This window comes from Phocoena sinus, chromosome 2, assembly GCF_008692025.1.
Source record: "Phocoena sinus isolate mPhoSin1 chromosome 2, mPhoSin1.pri, whole genome shotgun sequence".
NCBI classification, from domain to species: domain Eukaryota; kingdom Metazoa; phylum Chordata; class Mammalia; order Artiodactyla; family Phocoenidae; genus Phocoena; species Phocoena sinus.
This window is the reverse complement of record NC_045764.1, coordinates 36,215,257-36,243,098: the sequence shown is the minus strand read 5'-3', so window position 1 is coordinate 36,243,098 and position 27,842 is coordinate 36,215,257. Positions and strand designations below refer to the sequence as shown.

The 27,842-nt window shown below is 48.4% G+C and overlaps 1 protein-coding gene across 3 annotated transcripts in view; it reads right to left on the bottom strand.

Annotated features, from left to right (window-relative positions):
* AP3B2 (adaptor related protein complex 3 subunit beta 2) overlaps window positions 1-15,731 on the bottom strand; it is a 31,309-nt gene extending 15,578 nt beyond the window's left edge. Inside the window, exons 1-9 of one of the 3 annotated variants that reach the window (XM_032622228.1) lie at window positions 15,432-15,731; window positions 6,664-6,739; window positions 6,453-6,527; window positions 6,051-6,146; window positions 1,419-1,579; window positions 1,080-1,146; window positions 797-979; window positions 406-689; window positions 97-151 (exon numbers count right to left, since the gene is read on the bottom strand). In XM_032622228.1, coding sequence (XP_032478119.1) covers window positions 97-151; window positions 406-689; window positions 797-979; window positions 1,080-1,146; window positions 1,419-1,579; window positions 6,051-6,146; window positions 6,453-6,527; window positions 6,664-6,739; window positions 15,432-15,544 — 1,110 coding nt within the window. In that variant the 5' untranslated portion in view covers window positions 15,545-15,731. Of the gene's footprint in view, window positions 1-96; window positions 152-405; window positions 690-796; window positions 980-1,079; window positions 1,147-1,418; window positions 1,580-5,861; window positions 5,910-6,050; window positions 6,147-6,452; window positions 6,528-6,663; window positions 6,740-15,431 lie in introns of those variants that run through there. The other 2 variants (XM_032622227.1, XM_032622229.1) reach the window with 2 other exon arrangements.
* Window positions 15,732-27,842: the final 12,111 nt, after the last annotated feature.

Genomic DNA, 27,842 nt, shown 5'->3' with positions numbered 1-27,842 from the left:
CCAGGGCATTCCCCCCATCCTGCCTTTCCCCAGTACCCCTAGCCCCGCAGGAGACACTCCTCGGACCGCGAGGGCAGGCCTTGGTCACTTGCTCACCCGGCGCTTGATGGACATGGTGGCCACGTTCTGGAGCACCACGTACTGCACCTCGCTGTGGAGAGGAGGGGTCAGAGGTACCTGGGCCCCTCGGCTGGGGCAGCAGGTCGGGAGAAGGGAGGTGGGCAGAATAGGAGGGAGGAGAGGAGTGGTGTGGGGAGGGCACCAGCGCGGGGAGGGCAGGACTGGGGTCTGGGCGGGGAATAGGTGGGCTGGGGCAGAGGGTGTCAGGCGCTCTGGGTCGGGGGGGCGGGGGGGGGGGGAAGCGGGGCGAGCCGGCCCCCGGGCGTGGGCGGGGCGGGCGCGCACCTGTGGCTGCGCAGCAGGCGCACGAGAGCCTTGGCGATGACGCCCACCTCCGCCTTGGGCGCCAGGTGGAAGTAGAGCTGCGCCACCGCCATGACCACGGCGGCGCTGCGGCTCTGCAGGAGAGGCTTTGTGTTGCGCAGCAGCAGCCGGTGGTCGGGGTCCATGACGTAGGGCTTTCGGGCCGGCACCGCCGTGGAGGCCGCCGCCTCCGACCCCGTGCCCTTGGCCTCGTCCTCCTCGGAGCCGTAGAAGGCTTTCTCGGGGTTCTCCTCCAGCAGAGACTCCTGGAGGGGGAGACAGGCGGGACAGTGGGCACCTCCTCCCGGAGACCCGCCTACCCACTCTGCTAGGGCGAGGGTTGGGGTCCCGCCTGGGGGTCTGGGCCACTCACGTTCTGGGTGGGGCTCAGGAACTGCGTGCGGGCGTAGCGGGTGAGCATGCTGATGATGACCACCTGGCCCCACTCCTCCACGTCGATGAGCAGGTTACAGAGTTTCCGGTAGTTCTTGTGGATCAGGTCGATGCGCTCTGGGCACACCTCCTCGAAGGCCATCACCACGCTGCCCGCCACCAGCTGGGGAACCGACAGAGGCAAGAGCACATGAACAGGAAGGACAGAGGGGCCTCTTCCTGGCTCCTTTTCACCACCCGTCCCTGTGTGTCCACATACGCACCGTGGTCTTGTCCGCCAGAAGCTTCTCAATGACCTCTATCAGCTGGTCCTTCTGGTCAGAATCCAAACTGAGAGAGAAACTGTTGAGCGGGATTGCCCCTCCCCCGTCTCCAGCCTTCCCAATATCCGCCCAAGCTGTGCTCACCTCCCTCACCCCAACCCTATTCATAAAGAGGTATGAGCCACTGCCTTCAATGTCCTCCATCTCTGTCAGTTCCCCAAACTGCCTTAAACCATCTGAAGAGAAAAACAAAACAAAATAAAAAAAAACAGAAGCAAAACCAAAAGCAGCCTGCAAGACTTGGGAGAGGCCAGGGGTGGGCGGGGGCGTGGGGTATACCTGTAGAGCTTGGGGATGGCGTGGGCAGCTGTCTTCCGCACATAGGGCGACATATCCGAGGCAGCTTCCTTGATGGCTAGCATCATGATGGGCACGATGATGGGCACACGGATGCTAGACAGGACGCGGAGGGCGCTGGCACGAATCAGCTGGTTGGGGTCCTAAGAGCAGAGGTGGAGGCAGAGCCATGAGAGGGCAGCAGGTGGCCTGAGGGCAGAGGCCACGCCTGTGGAACTCACTGTCCCTAGTCACCACCAGCTCTTGCTTCCCTGCCTCCTCTCTGGGGCCTGGATGATGTGCTAGTGCTGGGTACCTGGTGGGGGGAGCTGCCTGAAGGCACCGACTCTCGGCCCTGCTGCAGAAATCTGACACCTGAACGTATGTGGCATTGGCTGCTTCACTCTCAGGAAGAGTGGCAAACTTTCAGAACACCTAAAGTTCTTGTTCCTTAGGGGAGTGTGTGGAGGGGGAGGGTGTCTTTGTATTTATGCTGGAGGGGACCGCCAGCAAATGCAACCTGGTCTCCCTTTCCGAGGGTTCATCCTTACATTCCTCTCTCCCAGCAACCTCTCAAACCTGCCCTTCTTCCTCTTCCTCCACAGTGTTTAAAAGAGAATAGGTGTGGGGTTTCCCTGGTGGCGCTGTGGTTAAGAATCCGCCTGCCAATGCAGGGGACACGGGTTCGAGCCCTGGTCCGGGAAGATCCCACATGCCGCGGAGCAACTGAGCCCGTGCACCACAACTACCGAGCCTACGCTCTAGAGCCCATGAGCCACAACTACTGAAGCCCGCGCACCTAGAGCCCGTGCTCCGCAACAAGAGAAGCCACGGCAATAAGCCCACGCACCACAACAAAAGAGTAGCCCCTGCTTGTCGCAACTAGAGAGAGCCCGCACACAGCAACGAAGACCCAACGCAGCCAAAAATAAATAACAAAAATGGTATTACACCATTGTTGATTGCTTTAAAAAAAGAGAGAGAATAGGTGTGTAAGCCCCTTCTCTTTGCTCTTATTGCATCCTATAGACACCTGAGAAGAGCCTTAGACACAGTGTATTGTAATCAGGAGATTACAAGAGCAGCAGCAGCTGTAAATTACCGTTAATCTTGGAGGACGGTGGACAGTGGGAGAGGTGCTGGTACACTAAAGGGTAGATGCTACCCTGATTTTCTAAAATGGAGAAAGAGAAGAGCCACAAAATTACAGGTGAAAATTATGGTAATCCCTGTTAAAATTCTGGAATTAATTTTTAAACAGATGGTTTCAAAGCACTTATTTTAAAAGCAGGAGTCTGTGAGTCAAATCATATCACATCCACTGCTAAAACCTATTTTCCTTTTTTATTTAACACTTTATTTGGATTCACAGGAAGTTATCCCCCAAAATCCCTTTTTCGTTTTGCTAGGGTAACTAGGCTGGTAGCTATTAACAGTATGTATCTTGATTTCAGCAAAGCATTTGTGGGAGTCTCTCATGGCATTTCCTGGATTGCCATTTTTGATGTAGGCCTTTTGTTTCATTTAATACGTAAGCATTTTAAGAGCAGAATTCATGTCTATTTTATCTCTGGATAACCACAGCCCTTTGCACATGAAAGGTGTTAAGAAATTTTCTTGCTGCTAAAATCCTTCCTAACAAGATGGGAAAATACCAGCTGATTGCAGTTAGGTGGATCCACAGTTTGGTAAAATGCGGTACTTGGGGAAGATTTACTAACAGATGAGTGTCATCCTGGAAGCATGATATATGGGATTCATAGTCTGTTGCCCTGGTCTGAATAGCTTATCAGCATCTTGGAGGAAGACACAAAATCGGGAGGACAAAATTAAGATTCAGAATCACCCTGGCTTGGATCCTGTGCTACACTTATAAAATGGAATATAGTAGGGTTTCATAGGAGATTCAAGGAACCAGTTGCATAAAGACAGGATATAGGGAGACCTAGATTATCTGCTTGCCAACTGGAGGTTTGTCTGAAGTGAGCCAACATTAGTGGGCTGCAAAGCAAACAAAGCCTCAGCCTGGGCTGACAGAAAAGGCTGGTTCTAATGTGCAGGAAAGCCCCCGCTAACAGTAGTAATAACAAAAAGAAAGTGAGTTTTAGAGGAACACATATAAGATACTGCTTACAAAACAATATTATACATTATTTAGGAATGCATAATAAGTAATAAAAGAATAAATACATGTATATGAATAATAAGCAGGAGAAGATACACAGGGGACTTTGGCTGTTTGATAAATCTTTCATTTCTTATGCTGGGTATATATTCATTATATTATTCTTTATGCCTTCTGTGAGCCTGAAATAAATTTTTAAAAATTATGGTGATGGAGGTTTCAAAACAATATAATGGTTTTAAAAAAGTTGTAATCCACACCTAAAACTAATATAACATTGTAAATCAACTATACTTCAATAAAAACAAAAAACAGTTGTAGTTGTCTTAAGACGCAGCAAGTTGCCTTATGAAGGAGTGAGGTCTGTATCACGGGAGATGACCTGTCAGAGATGTTCTAGAGCAAAGGTTGGCACACTACAGTCCCCAGGCCAAATCTGTCTTCTGCCCTTTTTTATAAATTAAAATATATGCAAACCCAGCCATGCCCACTCATTTATGGCCGTTTTCATACAAGGGCAAAATCGAACAGTTGCATGGTTGAGACTGGATGGCTTGCACAGCCTAAACTACTATCACCTGGCAGTATACAGAAAAGTTTGCTGACCACTGTTCTAGAGAAATCACTGCACTGAGATGGACTAAATGAGCTCTGGTTTTCCAAAAAGGGAAAAGGGGCAGACTGTAGAAACTCAGGTCAAAGTAAAAATCCCTGCAAAATTTCCAGAATGTTTCTTATAAAATGATTTAACCCCGAGTCAAGCCACTCTGATAGATTGTATGGTTTTGACTTCTCTTTGGCCATGCCACATGTGGGATGCCACATGTGGGATTTTCCCCAACCAGGGATCGAACCTGTGCCCTCTACACTGGGAGCGCGGTGAAGTCTTGACCACTGGACCGCCAGGGAAGTCCTGGTTTTGACCTTTAAAAATAACCTAGCACAGTGTTGGGCATAGAAATACCCAAGTGTTTGCTGAATGAAAGAATGGTATAAGCAAGTGCCCATGCTTTCTGCCCCACCTCAGAGAAGCAGACTCTGTCATCCCCTCCTGCTGGCCAGAGCAGATTGAACCAGGGGCGCGCACGCCCCGGGTTTTGGCAGTCAACTCTCAGTCTGCTCAACGGCCTACAGCATCAGCTGAACACGACAAGATGAGCTGGACCTTTCAGAGTCCCTCTCACAGGAATTTGAACTAAACGTGTGGAAAAAACTAGAGGAGTTAACGGCTGTAATCAGAGCTGAAGAGTCTGATTGGGGAGAGAATAGAACAGCAGTGATGTTGCCTTCTTTACCCAGAAGAAATCTTATCCTAACCAGAAAACCACCCAGTGGAGACTATCGTGCCTGCATTTAATATACAAAACGAAAGGCGAGAATATTCAGTTTAAATAGTGTGGGGGGATTCAGCCTCCACTGCATTATTTTTTTAATTAATTAATTAATGGCTGCATTGGGTCTTCACTGCTGCACACCGGCTTTCTCTAGTTGCGGTGAGTGGGGGCTACTCTTCCTTGTGATGCGCGGGCTTCTCATTGCGGTGGCTTCTCTTGTTGCGGAGCATGGGCTCTAGGCACGCCGGCTTCAGTAGTTGTGGCACGTGGGCTCAGTAGTTGTGGTGCACAGGCTTAGTTGCTCCGCGGCACGTGGGATCCTCCTGGACTAGGGATCGAACCCGTGTCCCCTGCACTGTCAGGTGGATTCTTAACCACTGCGCCACCAGGCAAGTCTCTCCACTGAATTCTAAGGGACTTGAATCTTCCCACTGTCCCTTCCCTTGGGTGATTTCAATTTCTGCCTGCCTCAAAGAGCATTTCACCACAACAAATGTAATCTAGGTCTTTAAAGGTGGATATTTCACATACACTGGGGCATCTGAGACAAGTCAACTACTTCTTCTGGTGCTAAACAGAATAATCAATTTGTCCCAACTCTCAAGGAATCATTGGCTGTATTGAACTTATTGAAAATGGAATGGTCTTATCTTTATGTTCTCTGTGCTGACCGTGGAACCCAGTCTCCACATCTGAGGCTGCTCTCCTGCTCGGTGAACTTTGTGGTTTTCCTCTCCATGGAGCTCATTTGTTTTCAATAAACCCTTTTGTCCTCCTTACCCAGTTCCAGGTGAAAAGGTTCCAAAGCCATTGTTCTCCACAGATAGATACCCAGACCAGGTGAACCTGCCAGTGCCAAGGCTCTGACACCCAGAGGTGAGGAATCCAGGTCAGCAGCTCCCCGCACACAGCCCTGTCCTAAGAAGGCAGACTTCTGCCTGGCTGCGGGCCTCAACCCCTTTACATCAATGGGGGTGAGGGCTGATGTCAGGGGCTCAAGTGGTTCACGTTTGAGGCAGCCATCATCACAGCCTCCTCTGACTCTCCCAACTTTAGGCAGGTAGGAAAAGGCCTCCAGAGCCTGTCCCCCCATGCTCAGACGTCTCCCTGGGTTCACTCCTCCAATACAGCACCCACAAGGCCCAGACCCCAGGGAGGCAAACGGAGACCTCTGACCTTTAGGCCGCGTTGGAAGGTGGAGATAGACAGCAGGGCTAGGTCTTGCTGCTCCTCGGCGTAGCGCACCAGGTACACGTAGACAAGCTTCTTCACCTGGGGGGGAGTGGGCTTCTCAGCAGGGCCTGGTGCCCCCACCCCGTGAGAGGTCATCACCCCAGCTGGCTGTGGTCCATGGGGAAAGCACCCTGGGTGTACCCTGGCTCCTTTGCTCTGATCCACATCTAGTTCAGGGATGTCTAGATGGTGTGTCTTTTCCTGGACCAGGAACATTCTGAGCAGATTGCCCCCCCCCACCCCAAGGACTGGATTGTTCCCTTCCTCACCCCCAACCAGCTCCAGTTTATTTATGCCCACCTGGTGGAGGTGGGCATGAGAGACCCCTCACCGGGTAGCACTCACCTCTATGTTCTTACAGGCCACGTTCTTCACCACGGCAGGAAACAGGTCTGAGGCATTCTTTCCCCGGGCGATCATCTGGGTGGTGGGGTCAAGGAAGGGGGAGAAGAAGGATGCCGGCTCTCATTAGGAGAAGGTCCACAAGAAGCCGAGGAGAGCTGCTCTTTGATCCCCAGGCCCCTCGCCCAAGGGAGGCCCCTCCTTCCCCCCTCACCGCCACAATCCTCTTCATGGCCTCCAGCTTGAGGGAATCCTTGTTGGTGTCCAGCATCTCCTTCAGGTCATCATGCCTGGTGGGAGAAACAAGAGGTCAGCTGAGGGCACAGCAGTGGGGGTGGGGCTATCAATCAGTAGGATCCAGGTAGAAAGAAGGGACCTGGGCAGGGAAAGCAGGACTCGACCAGAAGGGAAGGTGGTAAAATACACATCAGGGGACTTAGGGGTGGGAGGAGCATGTGGGCCAGCCAGTGCTATGGGCTGAGTTGTGCCCCCCTCATAAAAGATATGTTGAAGTCCTAACCCCAAGTACCCAGAATGTGACCTTATTTGGAAATAGAATTGTTTGAGCTGTAATTAGGATGGGGTAATACTGGAGTAGGGTTGGTCCCTAATTCAATATGTCTGGTGTTCTTTAAGAAGATGGCCTTGTGAAGAGAGAGATGCAGGGAGAACGCCTTGTGAAGACAGAGGATTGGAATGATCCATCTACAAGTCAGTGAACATCAACGATTGCCAAACTATCAGAAGCTAGAAAGGGGCAAGGAAGGATTCCCCTACAGGTTTCAGATGGAGCAAGGCCCTGCTGACACCTTGATTTTGGACTTCTAGCTTCCAGAACTGTGAGATAATAAATTTCTATTAAGTCACCCAGTTTGTGGTTACAGCAGCCCTGGGAAACTAATACAGCCAGGAGGTGACAGGATGGATTTGGGGTGGGAAAGGTAGGGACCCTTCCCAGGAAATGGCCAGTTGGATAGATGAGAACGACCTGGAGCCAGTGGAAAGGAGGTGGGTGTCAAAACAAGAGCAAGATGCCCTTGTCCTGCCCGAGTGTGGTCCCAGGCCCTGACCCCACAGAGTGAGCTGATTCCAAGGACTGGACGGGTCCCAGATTCTCCAGAGTCTGTTGAGGTGGTCTTACCACAAAGGCCAGACCTGTCACATTCAACAGTCATTCAAGAAAGTTATAAAACCCTAATGGGAGAGGTAAATGATAATTTAAATAAATAACCCCTCGCACAAGACGGAGGGGAATAAAGGTAGTCTCCAAGCCAATATACAAATTTCATACCATGGCCATTGAAATTTCAATGGAGGCCTTTTGTCAAACGTCCTGAAGTGACTGCAGAATTCATCCAGAAACAAAAATCAATTGGTAAGAACGCCAGAGAATTTTGGGGGGAGAACAAGAGAACAATGGAACAATGACAGACAACTCCCCCTACCAGAATTCAAAACACAAAACAACATGACAACGATAAAAGCCCTATGGTACCAGGTTAAAAGTAGAAAGTCAAGAGTCATAGGGGGGAAATTTCACAAATGAATCTAAGTTGATACATTAGGAACAAATAACTCACCAATGGGAGAAAGAAATTTTCCTCCCCTGAAATAAATGCTGTCGGGACAACTGCTATGTAGCAAAGAATTTAACTTGTACATATATTTCACACCAAAATTAATTCCACATTTCTTTAATAGTTAAAATATTTCACTATATGGAAGAGGGGGAAATTTTAATTTTCAAGGTCATAAAATTATCAGTAATAATAATTTTTATTATTATTACTAGGTTTATTTTTTTTTAACTTTTGTATGTAAACTAAATTTAAGAAAAAAAAAAAACCAAGGCAACTGTGTTTCTTTGCTAGGGCTGCCGTAACAGTAACACAGATTGGGTGGCTTAACAACCTAAACTTATTTGCTCACAATTCTGGAGGCTAGAAGTCTGAGATAAAGGTGTCAGCGGCTTGGTTTCTTCTGAGGCCTCTTTTCTTGGCTTGTAGATGGCTGTCTTCCTATATCTTTACATGGTCTTCCCTCTGTGGGTCTCTGTGTCCACATTTCCTCTTCTTACAACAGGTGAATTATATTTGATTAGGGCCCACCCTAATGACCTCATTCTAACTTAATTATCTCTTTAAAGGCCCTATCTACAAACACAGTCACATTCTGAGGTATTGGGAGTTAGGACTTCAACATATGAATTTGAGGGGGACACAATTCAGCCCTTAATAGCAACAGAAAGGAAAATATTTGGGATATGGTGAATAAAAGTTTAATATTCAAAATAGATAAAGTACTGATATAAATTTAGGGTCTATATTCAGTATTCACTGTCAGGGCTGCTGCAAGCCCTTCTGCCACCCGCTTGCCCCACCAGGTAGACACAGCCCTGTGCTGCTGCTCCCCATTCAGTGAGTGGAGCACTGTTTGGTATTCCTTGGCCATGTGCCCTTGAGCAGTGAACAACCTGCCCAACCATACTCAGAGATCCAGGGGCTGGTGGTCAAACAAGTGAACAGAGAAGTGTGAATAACCCCATGGAAAAATGTGTCTGCACACAGCTGATAGAGCAGTGGGACCACTGATGCACTCATATGTTGCCCAGGCAATTCCAAAATGTGATGAGCAGTTGTGTATGGAGAACTGTACATTCTCTAATCTCCCAGATGATACTCAGATAATCCATAGCTTTGACCCAGGCATGAGAACCCAGCTGGGAGAGGTATCACCAATGGTAGGAGTTAAAAAGCAGTGTGCACAAAGTTAGTCACAGAAGTGAAACATTTAGAAGCAATAAAAAATCAGAAATTGGAGGTAGCAATATTAGGAGAGGGAAGAGCATGATAATAGTCATAAAGAGGCAAGTGTGACTGGTGCTGATGCTGAGAAATGAGTAAGTGCTAAATGCTAAGAGGAAGAAAAGAACCTGACATAACATGCACCTAGTCACAGGGCTGCATTTTGCAGAAATGTGTGAGCTCTTCACAGAACACAGAGGACTTGCTAGCTGTCAGATGAGGGCAGGAGAAGATGTCCTGCCCCACTCAAGTTGATCTAAAACTCCTCCATTCAGGAATACTACTCAGCCATAAAAAAGGATGAAATAATGCCATTTGCAGCAACATGGATGAACCTACAGATTATCATACTAAGTGAAGTAAGTCAGACAGAGAAAGACAAATACCATATGATATCACTTATATGTGGAATCTAAAATATGGCAAATGAACTTATTTACAAATCAGAAACAGACTCACAGACATAGAAAACAAATTTATGGTTACCAAAGGGGAAAGGGTGTGGAGGAGGGATAAATTAGGCGTATGGGATTAGCAGATATAAACTACTATATATAAAATAGACAACAAGGTCCTACAGTATAGCACAGGGAACTAGATTCAATATCCTGTCATAAACCATAATGGAAAAGAATATGAAAATTATATATGTATGTATATATATCTCTCTATATATCTGAATCACTTTGCTGTACGTCAGAAACTAACACAACATTGTAAATCAACTAGACTTCAATTTAAAAAAAAAAAAAGATCAAAACTCCTCCATGCAGGAAGATGTCCCCCCAAACCAGAGGACATTTTCTACTCCCTATGGCCAAGCCAGGGTCAGAAGACAACCACCTTGTCACCCTCCTAAACACAAACCAGGTGGTCAGTTCCTAGGGGTGTTGAACTCAGGACACATAGCTGTAGACAGAGATACAGACCATTCACCTGGACCTGGGCAGCACTGAGGGTGTGGGAAGAATGACAGAGCTGGGTACCACCTTCCCAAATAGACGCACACCACTGCACCCCCAGGAACCTCCATACATACCCCCGCACAGCCAATTCACCCTCACAGACACCTACACACTCAAATATCCCCACCAAACACTGGTACCAGCGATACCCTCCCACATCTTCCCGCAGACATACCTGTACCCCATGCACATACCCAGACCCCCAAAGACACACCTACAACCCCCAGACACATACAATCGATACATAAACACACACACACCCACAAAAACCCTGCAGACACACACCCACAATCCCCACAGAAATACACACAGTCACAGACACATATACCACACATACAGACACTTCCCACAAAAACACACTCTCAACACATAAACCCACACACCTATGGACGCACACACCTCACCTACAAATCCCTATAGACGCCCAGACACATATCCACCACGACTTCCCCCACCCCCCGATCCAGACATACACATACCCCACACACGTCCCTCCACAGACACACACACACCACACACACCACATACACATACACCTTTTATTTTATTTTATTTTTTTTTTTATTTTTTTTTTTTTGCGGTACGCGGGCCTCTCACTGTTGTGGCCTCTCCCGTTAAGGAGCACAGGCTCCGGACGCGCAGGCTCAGCGGCCATGGCTCACAGGCCCAGCCGCTCCGCGGCATGTGGGATCTTCCCAGACCGGGGCACGAACCCGCGTCCCCTGCATCGGCAGGCGGACTCTCAACCACTGCGCCACCAGGGAAGCCCCACATACACCTTTTAGACAAGACTGAGTTACTCCAGTCTCATTGGCCAAAATGGCCTGTGGGCTCCCATTTGAGATTCTTGATGATAAATACAGGTTTTTAAGATCAAATACTCCAACCTCATGATCCTCTGACCTCCTTCTGAGGGATCACGTGGGCGTCCTCACTAGCCAGCCTGGGGTGACTTCACTGGGACCTGTCAGAGTTTGCCCAGCCCCTTTAACTCTGGGAGTTCTCTAAAGCAGGCTTCCTCGCACCCGGGTGTCCTCACCACCCCGACAGATGCCACCAGCCCGTGGCACCCACAGTTCTCCCAACCACCCAGCCTAGCACACACCTTTCAGGCTCCTGAAGGCTCTAGGGCCCTAGGTAAGGGGAATCGAGGGAGCGGAGGGACTGGAGGGACATAGCGGACATAGCACAGGTAGGATTGTCAGCTGACCCCTGAAAGACAGCAGCTCCCTCCTAGGGTGTAACCACCCTGGGTCCCTCATCTTCACTCCCACCAGCTTATGTTTCCAAGAGGGAGAAGAAGGGAGAGATACACAGCAACACTCTAAGGCCATGAAACATTAATCTCCCGTAGTCCGATCCCCTTATACTGCTCTCACCGTGACCTGACCCCTGGCCTGGCCTGAGGGACTCTCTGGGGCGAGGGGCACTGGAGCCAGCTGGTGGGTAAAACGTGGCATTTGAGGCCAGACATACTCATCTCGCCTGATATCCACTTTCCTCCCTCCCCTCACAACCCAAGTTCCAACCCACTAGACAGCAGAGGGTGGCCAAACGCTTTATCCTGTCTCCAAACCTCACCCAGAACCCAGTCTAGCTAGGACCTGGAGGGAGGAAAAGGTCAAATATTTTACACCACCCTCAAATATTTTACTATCCTCTTCCCCTCAAAGCTTCCAGGGAGTTAGGCTTATCTCCCCCAACTCAAACTCTCAGTCCCCCATACAGTACCCCTGATGCGCCCCCCCCCCCCCGCAACTTCCCACCTAGACCCTAAATGCCAGCCCAGTCCTCCTGCTGAGGAGGTGGGACTTAAATGGGTCCTGGCTGAGAGTGGCAGCTTCCCACTCCTTGCCTTCCTGGCTGTCTGGGTGAGGGTCTCTGGGGGCCCCTCTGTACCGTAGTGGCTGCCTCTGGCTGTGGCCTTGGCCAGGCTCTAGGCAAGGTCCTTCCAGGGACGTTTCTGGGGTCGTGTCTTCCTCTGGCGCCTGCAGCCACCGGAGCTCCTCCGGCTGCAGGGCCTGGTACCAGGGTGGGGGCCCGCCTTCAGGGGCCAGCACAGGGCTGGCAGCCTCCTGATCAGCTCCATCAGCCCCTCTGCCCCCTGGCCTCACCACGGCCCCTGGGAGCTGCAGGAATCGCTGCATTGGGCACCAGGTCCTGCTCCAAAATGGGACTGAGCTGACCAGGGAGCTGGGGATGCCTGTCACTGTCACCAGACGGCCCGCCCCGAAACTCAGAAACTGGACACTGGCGGGGAGGGAGGCTCTGGTTTCCTCTTCACTGCTCAGAGACAAGGACTCACGAGGGGGAGGAGGGCAGAGACTGGGGACAGGGCCAACCCCCAATCTCCAGGCAGGGGACTAGGGGGCAGGACAGCTGATCCAGACAGAGGTGGGGCATCCCTCTCCTCCACTCTCATGCCACAACTGGACCTCTGCCTCCTCAGAACAGCTCTTCCTCAGAAATCTTGTACACCCTTCTCACTCTGACCCTAACCATCTTGATCCTCACCTGTCTTTCCAAGGCCATTTCCTTGATTTTTTCCTTCCTATCAGCACTCTCTTATCTCTCCTTCCTCCATACTTGGCCTAGGCCCCCCAGGTCCACCCCTCCAATCTGCTTCTTACTCACATCCTTGGCCGTCTTGTCCCCTTGGCCCCTACCCTGCCAGGAGTGGTTAGTTTATTTGCTCTATTTCAAACCCCCTTGATGCTCCTCAAATTCCCACCCACAGCCTTGCCTTTGCAGCTTCACTACTGGCTTCTCACAGAAAATAAAGGCTTTAGATCAAATCTCCCGCAGCTCCCAAGCATCTGCATCTACTCTCTCCTCTCCTGTCCCCCTCCCTCTGGGCAGAGCTGGTCCTCCTTGAGGCCAGGCCAATCCTCCCACCCAGCTCTGCAAGCCTCCCCTCCCCTCTCTCCTTCAATTCCTTTCAGCGTCTCCCACACGGCTGGCTCCTTCCCATCAGCAGTTAAACTTGCTCTGGGCTCTCCCATCCTAATAATTAACAAACAAAAAAAATAAAATAAACAAACCTTCTTGAACTGATGTTCTCCTCTGGCAACTCTTTCCCTCTCTCCCCCTTACAGTCACACTTCTTGAAAGCAAAATTCCCATCCACTGTGTTTTATTTATTTAGCTCCTCTTCACTCCTCTATTCACTTTAATCTGGCTTCCCATGCTGATTAGAATTTAGGGCTGAGGCGCCATGATGTCTACAAATTATATGGCTCAGCCAAAAATATAGACAGATGGTTAGATAAGGCAAAATGGCAGAATGTCATCAATGGTTGAATCTAGAGGGAGGGCACACATTCATTGTATTATTCACTCAACTTTTCTGTATGTTTAAAATTGTTCATCATAGAATGTTGGGGAAAAATAATCTAGCCCCTCCTCTTCTGACTTTGCCAGAACTATTCTCCCAGGGCAGAAGGTGAGGAATAAAGCAGGAAGGGGTTGACCTGCTCTTTGTCTAACCAATGGTCATGATTGCTTTCCTTGTTTGAGTTGACCTCAGTGGGCATTGACACTGCTGATCGCTTCCTTCTTGAAACTATATTTTATTTTTCCTCCTTCCCTTGGCTTACTTTTTCTCAGTTACTTTGAAACACTTTCCCCCTGCTCTCTGGTCACTCTTAATTCCATGTCTTCAGGGTTCCTACCTGTGCCCTGTCTGAACTCATTTTATATTACATGCTCCCTAGGTTCTCTTGGCTTCCTTTTGTGGCTTTGATGGATATATATAATAATCTCCTGGACTCCAAATCCTAACATCCAGCTACCTACTAGACTTGAATGTATTATACCTCAGAGTTTACAATCTCAGCATGTCAAAAGCCATTATTTTCCACAAATTTGCTTGTAATGTCTTTTTTTCTAATTACCCTGTATGGCACCACCATCTATCCAGTTACAAGAACTAGTAACCTGAGATTATCCTTATCTTCTCCCAGCCCCTTCCTCTTACCTTTCCCCCCAGTTAATCATCACATCTGCGGCTTCTACCACCTAATATAGCTCTCAAGTCCTGTGCCTCGCCCATAGTCTCGGCCACCATCATGTCCTCCCCCCTAACTTCAGCCCCCCTTCACTTGTCTCCTGCTGAATCCAGCACCCCTCCAATCTCTTCTCCACAATCCAGCCTGGGATCCTTCTAAAATGCAAATCTGCTATTGCCTGCTTAGAACCCTTCAGTTCCCGCCCCCACCCCCGACCTTGGCATCTCCCCACCTTCCTTTCTGGTCATTCCGGGTGGCTTGCACAGAGATTCTGCCCTCACCGTATTAGCACCTACAAAACCTGTGATCTGGCTCTCCTTCACGTCCACACCTTACTAAAAGCTCTTTCCTCTGCCTGAAACATCCCTGGCTCTCCCCTGTCCCTTCTCTCCGGGCACAGGGACCAGCTCCTCTCACCGCTCTGACAACCCCCGCTACCCTGAACTGTCACTGACAGCTTCTTCCTTGTGTCCCCCTCTAGAGCAACTTGAGGACAAGGAGTCTCATGTTCATGGCTGCATTCACAGTGACTAGGATGAGACTCGATACAGTAGGCCCTTAAAAAGGCTTGTTTCAAATTTTACGAATAAACGAACGAATGAGCCAAAGGCGGAAGGGAAGAGTGGGAAGTTAAGGTAGGGCTGAACTATAGGGGCAATGTGGGGAGCAGGAGTGTGAGCGCTAGATGGGAGATGGGGATGAGAACATGGGGACCAGAATGAGGGAAAATGGATTTGTAGGAGGGGCCAGGCCTGGGAGGTTCTGAGTCTATTCCAGGACGGGCCTTCCTGGACAGGCCCCAGGCTCAAGCTTGCTAGTTCTGACCCCTCCCCCACGTTATTTTGGAGTCAATTCGCCACACGCGAAAAAAGGCGGAGAACGCGTGTAATCCAAACTTACTAAACAGGAGAAACACCTAGGGCGGGAGGATTGGTCCTCCCAGAAAGAGACGGCTGGCCCATCCCCCACCAGCCTCCCACCCCCTTCCCAGGTCGCAGGCCGACCCCTCACTGCGGGATGCTGGCGTGGGGGACGGGTGTCGCGAGGGCCAGTGACCGCGGCGGGAGGGGGCTGGGCAGGCTTCCGGTGCGCGCCGCCGGGGCCCGGCCTGGGCGCGGCCGACTGGCCTGGGCGCTGTCCATGGTACCGGAGCGCATGTTTCCAGGCCGGCCCGGGCACAGCCACACTCTCGGCGGGCTCCCTCACCGCTTGTAGTCGGAGGAGAAAATGCCGCCGCTCGCCGGGTCGTGGCCGTACTCGGGCTCCCCGGGGCCAGCAGAGCCGCCCTTGTCTTCGCTGTAGGCGGGGGCGGCCGACATGGGGCGGCAGGGGAGGTCGCGGGCTTCGCTGGATGGTCGCGGCGCCTCCGGGATGCGGCAGGAACCGAGGAAGGGAACGCAGGCCGGACAGGCGAGGTCGGCTGCGCGGCCTGGGCTCCGCAAAGGCCGCAACCTGCGGTGGCGGAGGCAGCGCGCGGATTTATCAATCTGGGATGCTCGCGTGAAGATTCTTAAAGGTACCGGCGCCTGCGGAGCGGAGGGCGTGTCCGAGGAGAGAGCAGGAGGGGAGGTGTAGCAGGGTCTGGCCCCGCCCCAATCCCTCGGAAATCCCTCCACCCCCCAGTAAGGAAGGTTCCTGCCCTTTAAAGGGACTGATGCAGCTCCAGGTCTGGGGGTGGGTGGAGGTTGCTGGACTGATTATGGGACAGCCTTCTGGGGATGCAGAACGTCTTTACCTACCACAGACCACCGGGTCTCGGTGGAACGGCCTCTAGGGGCTCCAGTCATCCCAGATACTAGCGCGGATGCTCACCCAAGCTGTGGAAGGAAAGGGCGGGGGTGGGGGAGGGGTAAGAGAAAGCTGTGCACAAGGGTTTCCTGGAGATGTTGGAATTTAAAGAAGGTTGGTCCAAGAGCGCCAAGGAACCTACAGCATGCTGCTGTAGATGTAGATGCAGATGTAGAGAGATGGGGACAGAATAGAGGGGAATGTGAACCCCGAATTCAGCTTTGGAAAATAGTTTAATAACCATTTCTGAAGCCCTCATGCCCACCCAGGAGTGCCTGAGGTCATGGCTAGTCCACGGTCAAGTCCACATCCACCGAAACCTAGGAAAGAAGGGGAAAGGAAAGAGGGTGGGTTAGGGTCTGGTGTGACTGCCAAGACTCTTGGATCATGTGAGGACTTCAGCTCCTCCCCCAAGGCCCAAGGTACCCCAAGGAAAGACGGCCTGGATCCAGAGGCAAAGTGGTGACTGGGTTGGGGGAAGGGATGGGTTCTAGTTGACTTTGGGGCATCAGGTTGAATAGCTGGGGTCTTTTGACTGGACTTCAGGGAGAAGGTGAGAAGGCCTGGATACGGAGTGTGGAAGGGTCCATAGGGCTGAGTCTTGATCTATAGACTAGGATACAGGTGTCTCCAGAACCAGAACTGGTGGGCCCGGGTGGAAATGGGCGGGGCCGGAAAGGTGGAATTTGTCTCCTTAGGTGGGTTCCACTGGAAAATGGGAATAGGGACTGACCAGTACCACGGCAGCACCTGGCTGAAGTAGGCTGAAGTAAATATATGTGCCCAGTATCTGTGAGCTGGGATCTTCCTGGAGTGGGCCCAAAAGGGTTTCAGAGGAGTAGAACCTTGATGAGTTAGCAGGCCTAGTTTGCTTCTGGGGGCTTTGGGTCTGCCAGAGGAAAGTGGATCTTGGGTTTGAAGAACGTGGCCTGGGTGGGGAGGGAGGGCCTGAATTTTCCAGGAACGCATTGGTTAGCTGAATTTGTTAACTGGCTCTGGAGGTGACGTGGGGTCCTGCGTGGGTAGCTGGGCTGTGCGCACTGAACTAATGGGACTCTGGGCTATTTGTAGGGGGTCCAGGTTGGGCTCTAGGCCGAGCAGTGCAGTGCAGAGTGCACGCAGTTGCTGCGCGTGGGGTGATAGGGAGGTGGGTCAGCGTCCAAGGCTTTGCATATGCGGTGCTCCAGCCGCCCTGTCTACGCAGCACCCCCCAAAGCGAGCGGGAGCGCAGCAGCAGTCGCTGCCGTTGTTTGGACACAACACCTTCGCAGGAGCCAAGAAACATGAGCGGCCCGTGGCCACCAGGATTCTTGCATGCAAGGATCACCAGACAAGTGCGTATCAGAGCCAGGTCAGGTCCTGTGACTCCAGCCCCAAGATCCAGCCTGCATCCCTATCTCCCAGGATCCCGCGGCCCTGAGCCCCATACCCTGGGTGCCCAACTGCCTGTCTTCAGAGACTCACACCATGAGCTCAGGACCTGCAGTCTTCATCCCCGTGAGGCCCACCCACTGGTGGAGCTGGGCTTGATGGGTAGCCTCTGTTCGAAGACTAAGGCCTGTGTTCCAGATGAGATACTCACCCTCAAAGTGGATGATCTCTCTGTGGCTGCAGTACATGCCCACGTGGGCCCCGCACCAGCATCCAGTGGGTGACATCAACCTGACCAGGAAGAGGTCTCCTGGCTTAGGTGCTCCACGGCCTCTAAGTGTTGACACAGGAAAGCCTCAGACAGGAAGAACTTAATGGTGTTGACTGCCCCAATCAGGGCCTGGGAGGAGAAATGGACCAGACCACCGGGTGTTTACAGGCTGGGATGAGGGAGAAGCCACTGATCATTGGGTCAGATGGGCCACCCAGGGCTCAGGGAGACTTGGCTTGGGGCTAAGCCTGAGGTGAATGTCTTCACTACCCCACACATGCCTCCCTGTGCTGAGGAACTTCAGAGGCCTGGATATCATGGATAAATTCTGCCCTGAGCCACCCTTCAGTTTCCAGCAGTTGAGACCTCCTCCGTATGCAACGTTTTCTTCTCATCTCAAATTCCAACCTCGCCATTCCCCTCCCCTCCTCCTCCTTTAGGACCCCCTTTCCCAGTCATCTCCCATCTTGCCATTCCCTGGAGGCAACACCAGGGGCATGTGAACCTGAGATGAGCAGAAGTCCTGAAGAAACAGAAACCTGGGGGACTTCCCTGGTGGTCCAGTGGTAAAGAATCTGCCTTCCAATGCAGGGGACACGGGTTCGATCCCTGGTTGGGGAACTAAGATCCCACATGCCATGGGGCAGCTAAGCTCACATGCCACAACTACTGAGCTCGCACGCCTCAACTACAGAGCCCACGTGCTCTGGAGCCCGAGCACCTCAACTACAGAGCCCACGCACCCTGGAGCCCCCATGCCACAACTAGAGAAAGAAAAACCTGCATGCCACAACTAGAGAGAAGCCCGTGTGCCACAATGTGTGCCACAATGAAGAGCCCTTGCCACAATGAAAGATCCCACATGCTGCAACTAAGACCCAATGCAGCCAAAAAATAAATAAAAATAAAATAAATAAAATAAATATTTTTAAAAAAGAAAGAAACAGAAACCTGGGTGAGATCTAGACCCAAGACAGGCATCTCCTGCCAAGTCTGAGAGGAGAAAGACCCTCCCACAATCTCAGCCACCAACATCTATTAAACTGCTGCTCATTGATGCTTAATACAATCCCACAAGATGGGAACATATCTGCATTTCAGGATAAAGAAACAGGTTTCCAAAAGTTACACGTTGCTGGAGTGCACACAGCTTAATGTATGTCTGCATGACTCTTTCGTGTGCCCTTTGACCTAAACATCAGTCACCTCCCTTACCTCCTTTTCCTCTATAAGGAAGTGAGAAATACATTTAGTTCAGGTTTCTCCTATCTTTACTGGGAACAAAGGGCTTTGGGGACCTGGGAGGATGGCCTGCGTGGTTGTGCCTGAGCTTTGGTCTCAGAGAGAGCCTGGAAAAGGGGGTGAAAGTAGGGCCTGCCTACCCTGTCCCTGACCCTTCCCTTCCCTCCTGGCCCCAGTCCATAGTATCCTGTACATATTCCGGAGTGAATCTCAATTTTCCCAAACTGGGAGCTGTGGAAGACTCAGGGGACCACCTCATCCCAGTTTGCCTGGGGCTTTCCAGGTTTTAAAATTAAAAACCCTACATCCCAAGAACCCAGGAAAACTTGGACAGTTGGTTACCTTAGGCTGAAGTCTCCCCTCTCCCATCTCTCTTGACCTCGAGACCACAGAGAGGACCCAGTCATGTGAACAGCCCTTTGGACTTTGGTCACACTCTCCTGAAATCCACCAGCAGCATCTCTTGCTTCCCACTCCCCCCATACCCACTGGGCAAAGCAGAGGTCACAGCTGTGGAAGAGAGTGGACTGTCCTGACCCCTACTGGGGCAGCAGGAACCCCACCTGGAGAAAAGATAAGCTGAGGATTTCTGCTCCAGTTAACTGGGATGTGAAGCTTATCTAGGGAGGGGAAAAAACCCAAACAAACAGCTGTCACCACCTGGCTCCTGAGGAGTGAGTGTCCAAACCACTGCCCCTCTGGCCTCTCCCTACTCAGGCTGTGCACGGTGCATGTGGGACTGTCTGTCTGTGCATCAATGTGTGGCCATGCATTTGGCGTGCCCATGAGTCTGTTGCAATACTGGATACAGGACTGGGAGACCAAGTCCGGGCTGTGCCACTTCTCTGTATGGGACATCAAATAAGCCACTTCTCCCCTCTGGGCCTCAACTTCCTCATCTGTGAATTGGGGATAATAAGCTTGGAAGGCTGGGCATCACAGGACCATTGGGAGGCACTGAGAGCTCTTTGTGAGCAAGACAAGGAGAGATGGGCAGCGTTTGTTTATCTTTGGCCTGCACCTGAGCATGCAGAGCTGGGCGTCAAGGGAGGAGGGGTGGGGAGAAAGTGTCTTTCTCATCTCACAGGAGAAAAACAATGGGCCCTCAGAAACTGGCTGCCTCTTTGTGAGCCCTGCCCCAGAGCTCTCAGGAAATCACGCAGCTGGAAAGGCCCTGGAGAGCAGGGCCCCGCCCCTGACTCTCCCTCTGAAAAGTTCCCCAGTGGTGAATACTTTGGCCACCATCAGCTGGGCCCCTGGACTTTGAGTCAGGGTCTGGATGAGGAGGTGACCCTTCAGTTAGGGGATCTAGGCCTATATGTGGGGCTCCATCCATAATGATAATATTTATCACCAGAAACTGTGCTAAAACCCCACTTAGCCCTAACAGTAATGTAATGAAATAGATACTGTTGTTATCCTTCCAATTGAACAGAAAGGGAAACAGGCTTGGAGAGGTTGCCAAGGTTACAAACTAGTAAGTGGGGGAACCAGGATTCAAGCCCAGGCGGTCTGGTTCCAGCGCCCATGACCTTAACCACTGTATAGCACTTCCTCCCTCATGCTGCTGGCACACGAGCACCCGCTTCCCCAGACCCCACCACCAGGAATTACTGACCCCCCGTATTCTTCCTGACCTTCCCCTTGTCTTTCATTGAGCCAAGCTGCCATTTTCTTTGTAAGAAAGGAGAAGGAGCAAGGTCCCGGAGCTGTGAGCAAGAACCCTGGGGACAGAGCATCCCATTCTCTGGGCACCTGGCCTGAAATGCTGCCCATCCCATTGGGGGTCCTCACTGGGGACCTGATCTCTTTCTCCTTTCACTCTGATGGAGAATTTCAGAGGAACAGCGGTGAGAGTGGCCCTGCAACTGGGTGTGGGGTGACAGGCGGTCTCCTTGGGGCCCTGGGCCCTTCCCCTCCCCCAGAGATCCCTGAAGGACCTCACCCAGTCAGGTCCTACCACTGAGCACAGGGCTTGTGGGGTCATTGTGGTGGCCCTTGGTGGTGTGGCTATGGCCTAGCCCCTCCTGTCCCCCTTCAGTCTAGCCCTGGACAAAGGGTTCCTCTGTGGGAAGCAAGGTTTTGGGGTCATTGCTCTCAGCCGGCCATCTCCAGCCAGAACAAGGGTTGGGGCTCCCCACTGGGGCAGAGCAGACCCTTCCTTTGAGCCCCCAGCACACCCTGGGCTGACCCTTCCTTCTCTTACAAAACCTTTGGTCCCCACCCCCACCTTGGCCCAGTGATCCCACCTGAATCCTAGCCCCGAGCCCAAGCAGCTCACCTTGCAGTCGTCACCTCTGTACCTTGCTAGGTGCTCTCCTTCTGTGGCCAGAGCAGGGAAGACTAGCTGTCCGCCCCTGAGGCAGACAAAGGAGCCAAGCAGGAAGCCCAGGGGCCCTGTTCTGAGCATCACCACCTGGGCCATTCTGATTGCAGCACTCCCTCCTCCTGGCAGCTCTGGGGACAGGTGGCAGCCAGAGAGCGTAAGGCTGGGGCCTGGGGTGGGTAACTGGTGACCTCACCCAGCTTTCTCCCCTCCTCCTGGTGTTCAGCCCCTACCCCATACCCGCTTGTGCTTGCAGTGCCACTTGTGCCTGCAATCTGAAACTACCTTTCTCCCCTTACTGGCCTCCAGGGTACACAGATGCCCCATCTTCACCTTATTGTGGTCAGAGAGCAAACTTCGTATGATTTCAGTTCCTTTTAATTTGTTGAGACTTATTTTATTGACTAACCTATGGTCTATATTAGTGAATATACTATGTGCACTTGAAAATGTTCATTTTGCACGTTTAGGGTACAGTATTCTATAAATATTAGTTAGGTCAAGGTGGTTGATAATGTTGCTCAGATCATCTATGTCTTTACTGATTTCTTGTGTAGTTTTTCAATGAATTAATAGAGGGATTAATTGTCCATTTCTCCCTTCAATTCTGTCAAATTTTGCCTTGTGGATTTTGAAATTCTATTATTAGATACATAAACATTTGATTATTGTTATGTCTTTCTGATGAATTGAACCTTTATGGTTATGGATGTCATTCCTCATCTTTGCTAATGATTTTTGCTTTCAAGTCTATTTTATCTGATATTATGCTCACTATTTGTAGCTATATCTTTTACCATTCATTTACTTTTGATCTATCTGTGTCTTTATATTTAAAGTGCATCTCTTGTAGACAGAATATAGTTGAGTCTTGCTTTTTTATTCATTTTGGCAATATCTGCCTTTAAATTGAACCATTTGTTGTTCCATAGATATTTAATGTAGTAATTGATACAGTTGGATTTTGAGCTACTATTTGTTTTTTTCCCTTCTGACTTTTGTTCCTTTCTTCTCCTTTCCTGTCTTCTTTGGGCATATTCAATTTTTTTTTTAAGAATTTCACCCAATTAGAAAAAAAAAGAATTTCATTTTACATATTGACAGTTAGCTGTACCTCTTTGTATATATTTTAGTAGTTTCTCTAGTACTCTAGTCTCATAACCAAATAGGTCCATTTACTACAATCCTTGCCCTATCCTTTATGCTTTGTTGTATGTATCATATCTACACACATTAGAAACTCCACAAGATGATGTCATAATTTTTGCTTTAAACTGTCCTGCATTTTAAATGAAGTAGGAAGAAAAGAGTCTTTCATATTTACCCAGATATTTACCATTTCTGATCCCTTCATTCATTCATGAAGGTCTAAGATTTTCCCTGATATCATTCCCCTTTAGCCTAAAGAATTTCTTCCAGCATTTCTTGTGGTGCAGATCTGCTGGTGGATGAATTCTCTTAGATGAATTCTTTTATCTGAAAATAACTTTATTTCAACTTTATTCATCCTATTGGATGTAGAATTCTATATTAACAATCTTTTTCTTTCAGCAGTTTAAAGATTTTCCTCCACTGTCATCTGACCTTCATAGTTCCAGGTGAAAAATCAAAGATAACTCAAATTATCGTTCTCCAGTATGTCATGTATTGTTTATCTTCACTATTCAGTTTTTATATTTGTTTTCAGCAGTTTGACTATGACGTACCTAGGAGCGGTTGTCTTCAACTATATCTCATTGTGGTGCCCTGAGAATTTTGAATATATACATTTTTGTCTTTACCAAATTCGGGGAATTTTGCCATTATTTCTTGACATTTTTCTGCCTTGGTTTCTCTCTCCTCTCATTCTCTAACTCCAGTTAATACCATCACCTTAATATTGTTTGATATGTCATTTTTTTTTCAGTCTTTATTCTCAGTCTTTTGACTGAGATGTCTCCTGGTATTTCCTTACTTTCACTGACCCTTTCTTCTGACAACTTCAACTTGCTGTTAAAATCAGTCTTTTTTAAAAAAATATTTATTTATTTATTTATTTATTTTTGGCTGCATTGGGTCTTTGTTGCTGTGTGCAGGCTTTCTCTAGTTGCGGCAAGCGGGGGCTACTCTTCGTTGTGGTGTGCGGGCTTCTCATTGCGGTGGCTTCTCTCGTTGCCGAGCACAGACTCTAGGCGTGCGGGCTTCAGTAGTTGTGGCATGCAGGCTCAGTAGTTGTGGCTCGCGGGCTCTAGAGCGCAGGCTTAGCTGTGGCTCATGGGCTCAGTTGCTCCACGGCATGTGGGATCTTCCCAGACCAGGGCTCGAACCCATGTCCCCTGCATTGGCAGGTGGATTCTTAACCACTGTGCCACCAGGGAAGTCCCAAAATCAGTCACTTATTTGTTTACTTATTCTCAGTTTTAGAATTTCTATTTTTAAATACAATTTTCTTTTTTCTTAAGATTCTCCATCTATTTATTTGTTATGACTATCTTTTGCATAAAGTTTTTTGTAGATATTTATAATAAATGCTTAAAGGTTTTTTTCTCCCCCCAACATTTGGGTGATGTAGGTATCTACTGTCATTGTCTGACTTTTCTAATGATGTTGAGCTACATTTTCCTTTTTTGCATGTCTAGGATTTTTAAAATTTGTATAATGGACATTGGAGATGATACATTGTACAGATTATGGATTCTTTTATCTTCTCCTGAAGAACATTGATTTTTGTATTAGCAAGCAGTCAAATTAATAGCTTGAACTTGACCTGAAGCTTGTGGAGTTCTGGTTCAACCCTTTGTTACGGTGAGTCTGTTTAAGTTTCACCATTATTATTAGGGTGAATTCCTTAGTCCTGCCCCATAGTCTTCTAAGGCATAGCCCCTATGGAATTTCAGTGGGCAGTCTAAAGGCATTTACCAAGCCCCTTTAAATTTGTGGAAATCAAACTACAAATTTTGTCTCCCTTGCAGTACACAGCAGCAGAAATATCTCCCTTTCAGCTGTTGTTTCCCACTAGGCCCCTTGGAGTCTCACCCAGTGGATGTGCAGTAAGGAGTTATCCAAGGATTTGTGGGATTTTTTTTAAAATAAATTTATTTATTTTATTTATTTTTGGCTCTGTTGGGTCTTCGTTGCTGCATGCAGGCTTTCTCTAGTTGTGGTGAGCGGGGGCTACTCTTTGTTGTGGTGTGCATGCTTCTCACTGCAGTGGCTTCTCTTGTTGCAGAACATGGGCTCTAGGCACATGGGCTTCAGTAGTTGTGGCACGAGGGCTCAGTAGTTGTGGCACACAGGCTTAGTTGCTCCATGGCAGGTGGGATCTTCCTGGATCAGGGATCAAACCCGTGTCCCCTGCATTGGCTGGTGGATTCTTAACCACTGTGCCACCAGGGAAGTCCCCTATGGGAATTTTATGTGCAGATTTAGGGGATCCCCTCTCTGTAGATACCTCCTTTCTGGGGTATTCCCCCCTCAGTTTCCAGCTGCTCCACCCTGAAATTTATCCACTGATGTCTTAAGCCAAGAAGTTCTGTGGCTTTCTGCATGAGGTTTAGCCACACCACACTGTACAGATGGGGGAGGGCCCTAAGGGGAAAGCTTTGGAAAGACAGAGCTCATCCAGTGTGGTTCTCTTCACTCCAGGGTCAAATCTCCAGGTTCTGTTGGCTCTTGATTGCTCCAAATCATTTTTAATTTTTTCTTTTAAATTAACATTTAGGGACTTCCCTGGTGGTGCAGTGGTTAAGAATCCGCCTGCCAATGCAGGGGACGTGGGTTTGATCCCTGGTCCAGGAAGATCCCACATGCCGCAGAGCAACCAAGCCCATTGCCACAACTACTGAGTGCACTCTAGAGCCCACGAGCCACAACTACTGAGCCCACGTGCCACAACTACTGAAGCCCGTGCATCTAGAGCCCATGCTGTGCAACAAGAGAAGCCACCGCAATGAGAAACCTGCACACCACAACAAAGAGCAGCCCCGCTCCCTGGTGGCACAGTGGTTAAGAATCCGCCTGCCAATGCAGGGGACACAGGTTCGATCCCTGGTCCGGGAAGATCCCATATGACGCAGAGCAACTAAGCCCATGGGCCACAACTAGAGCCCACGCAACTACAGCCCATGCTCCGCAACAAGAGAAGCCACCGCAATAAGAAGCCTGCATACCACAACGAAGAGTAGCCCCCTCTCGGAAACTAGAGAGAGACTGCAAGCAGCAACGAAGACCCAATGCAGAAAGAAAGAAAGGAAGGAAGGAAGGAAGGAAGAAAGAATTGGCTATTTTTGTTGTACATTTATATGAATTTTAACACACTAGTAGATTCATCACAATCAACATAGAACAGTTACACCATCCCAAAAAACTAACCCTTTTTAACATCTCATATTAGTATGACCCACATGGAACAATTAATGAACCAATATTGATACATTATTATTAACCAAAGTCCATCCTTTATTCTGATTTCCTTACTTTTTTTTGCTGAGGTCCTTTTTCTGTTCCAGGATTCCGTGCTAGATGCCATATTACATACATACATCCTAAATACCAAATTACATATTACCAATTACATATTACATATATATAATATCTCCTTGGGCTTCTCTGGTCACAATAGTTTTAATTTGCATTTCCTTAATATGTTGAACATATTTTCATGTGCTTACTTGTTTTCTGTATAATCCCTCTGGTGAAGTGGTTGTTCAAGTCTTGTACCTTTTTTATTGAGATAGAATTCACATACAATAAAATTCACCATTTAAAAGTGTACAGTTCAATGGTTTTTAGTGTGTTCATAAGTTTGTGCAACCATCACCACTATCTAATTCCAGGACATTTTCATCACCCCCCAAAAACATCCCATATCCACCGAGCAGTCACTCCTCATTCTCCTCTCTACCTTCCCCCAGCTCCTAGTAACCACTGATCTTTTTGTCTCTGGATTTGCCTAGCCTGGACTTTTCACATAAATGAAATTATATATTCTGTGGCCTTTTGTGCCTGGCTTCTTTCACTTAGCATAATGTTTTCAAGATTCATCCATATTGTAGTATATATCAGTACTTCATTTATTTTTATGGTCAAATAATATTCCATTGTTTGAATATACCATATTTCGTTTATCCATTCATCAGTTGATGGACATTTGGGTTGTTCCCACTGTTTGAATATTATGAATAATGCTTCTATAAACATTCATGTACCGGTTTTTATTTGAACTTATGTTTTCACTACTCTTGGGTATATACCTAGGAGTGGACTTGCTGGGTCATATGGTAATTCCATGTTTAACTTTTTGAAGAACTATCCAGCTGCTTTCCAAAGCAAATGCACCATTTTACATTCCTATCAGCACTGTTCCAGTTTCTCCACATTCTTCCCAACACTTGTTGTCTTTTTGATTACAGTCATCCTAATAGGTGTAAAGTGGTATCTCATTGTGGGTTTGATTTGCATTTCTCTAATGACTAATGATGGTGAGCATTTTTCATGTGCTTATTGGCCATTTGTATATCTTCTTTGGACAAATGTCTTCAATACCTTTGTGCATTTTTAATTAGGTTGTGTTTTTATTATTAAGTTGTAAGAATTCTTTGTATATTATGGATACTAGACCTTTATCAAATATGTGGTTTACAAATATTTTCTCCCATTCTGTGGATTGCCTTTTCACTCTTTTGATTGTATCCATTGACACACACAGGTTTTTTGCTTTGATGTAGTTCATCTATTTTTTCTTTTGTTGCTTGTGGTTTTGGTGTCTTATCTAAGAAACTATTGCCTAATACAAGGTCACAAAGATTTATATCTATGTATTCTTCTAAGAGTTTTTAGTTTTAGCTTTTGCATTTAGGCCTCTTATTCACTTTGTGCTAATTCTTGTTTATGGTATGAGGTAGAGGTCCAACTGCATTCTTTTGCATGTGGATATCCAGTCATCCTAGCACCACTTGTGAAAGTAGTCTTCTTCCCACTGAATGATCTTAGACTTATTGAAAATCAATTGACCATAGCTGTATGGTTTGATTTCTGGACCCTCAATTCTATTCCATTGGTCTATGTCTTATGCTAGTACCACATTGTCTTAAATGTGGTAGATTTATAGTAGGTTTGAAACTGGGAAATGTGAATCCTTCAATTTTATTCTTCTTATATAAGATTGTTTTGGTTATTTAAGGTCTTTTACAATTCCATATGAATATTAGGATCAGCTTTTCTGTTTCTTTTTTAAAAGGTAGTTGGGATTTTGATACGGATTGTGTTGAACTTGTAGATCGGTTTAGGGAGAACTACCATCTTAATATTAAATTTTCCAATCCATGAACATTGGATATCTTTCCAGTTATTTAATTCTTAATTTCTTTCAACAATGTGTTGTGGTTTTCAGTATACAATTCTTGCACTTCCCTGTATAAAATGAATCCTACGTATTATTTTTGATACTATTGTAAATGGAATTGTTTCTTGAATTTCATTCTAAGATTGTTCATTGTTAACGTATAGAAATACAACTGATTTTTGTGTATTGATCTTGTATCCTGCAACTTTGCTGAACTTGTTTATTAGCTCTATTTAGTTTTTTGTGGATATTCTTTAGTATTTTCTAAATATAAGATCACATTACCTTTAAATGGGA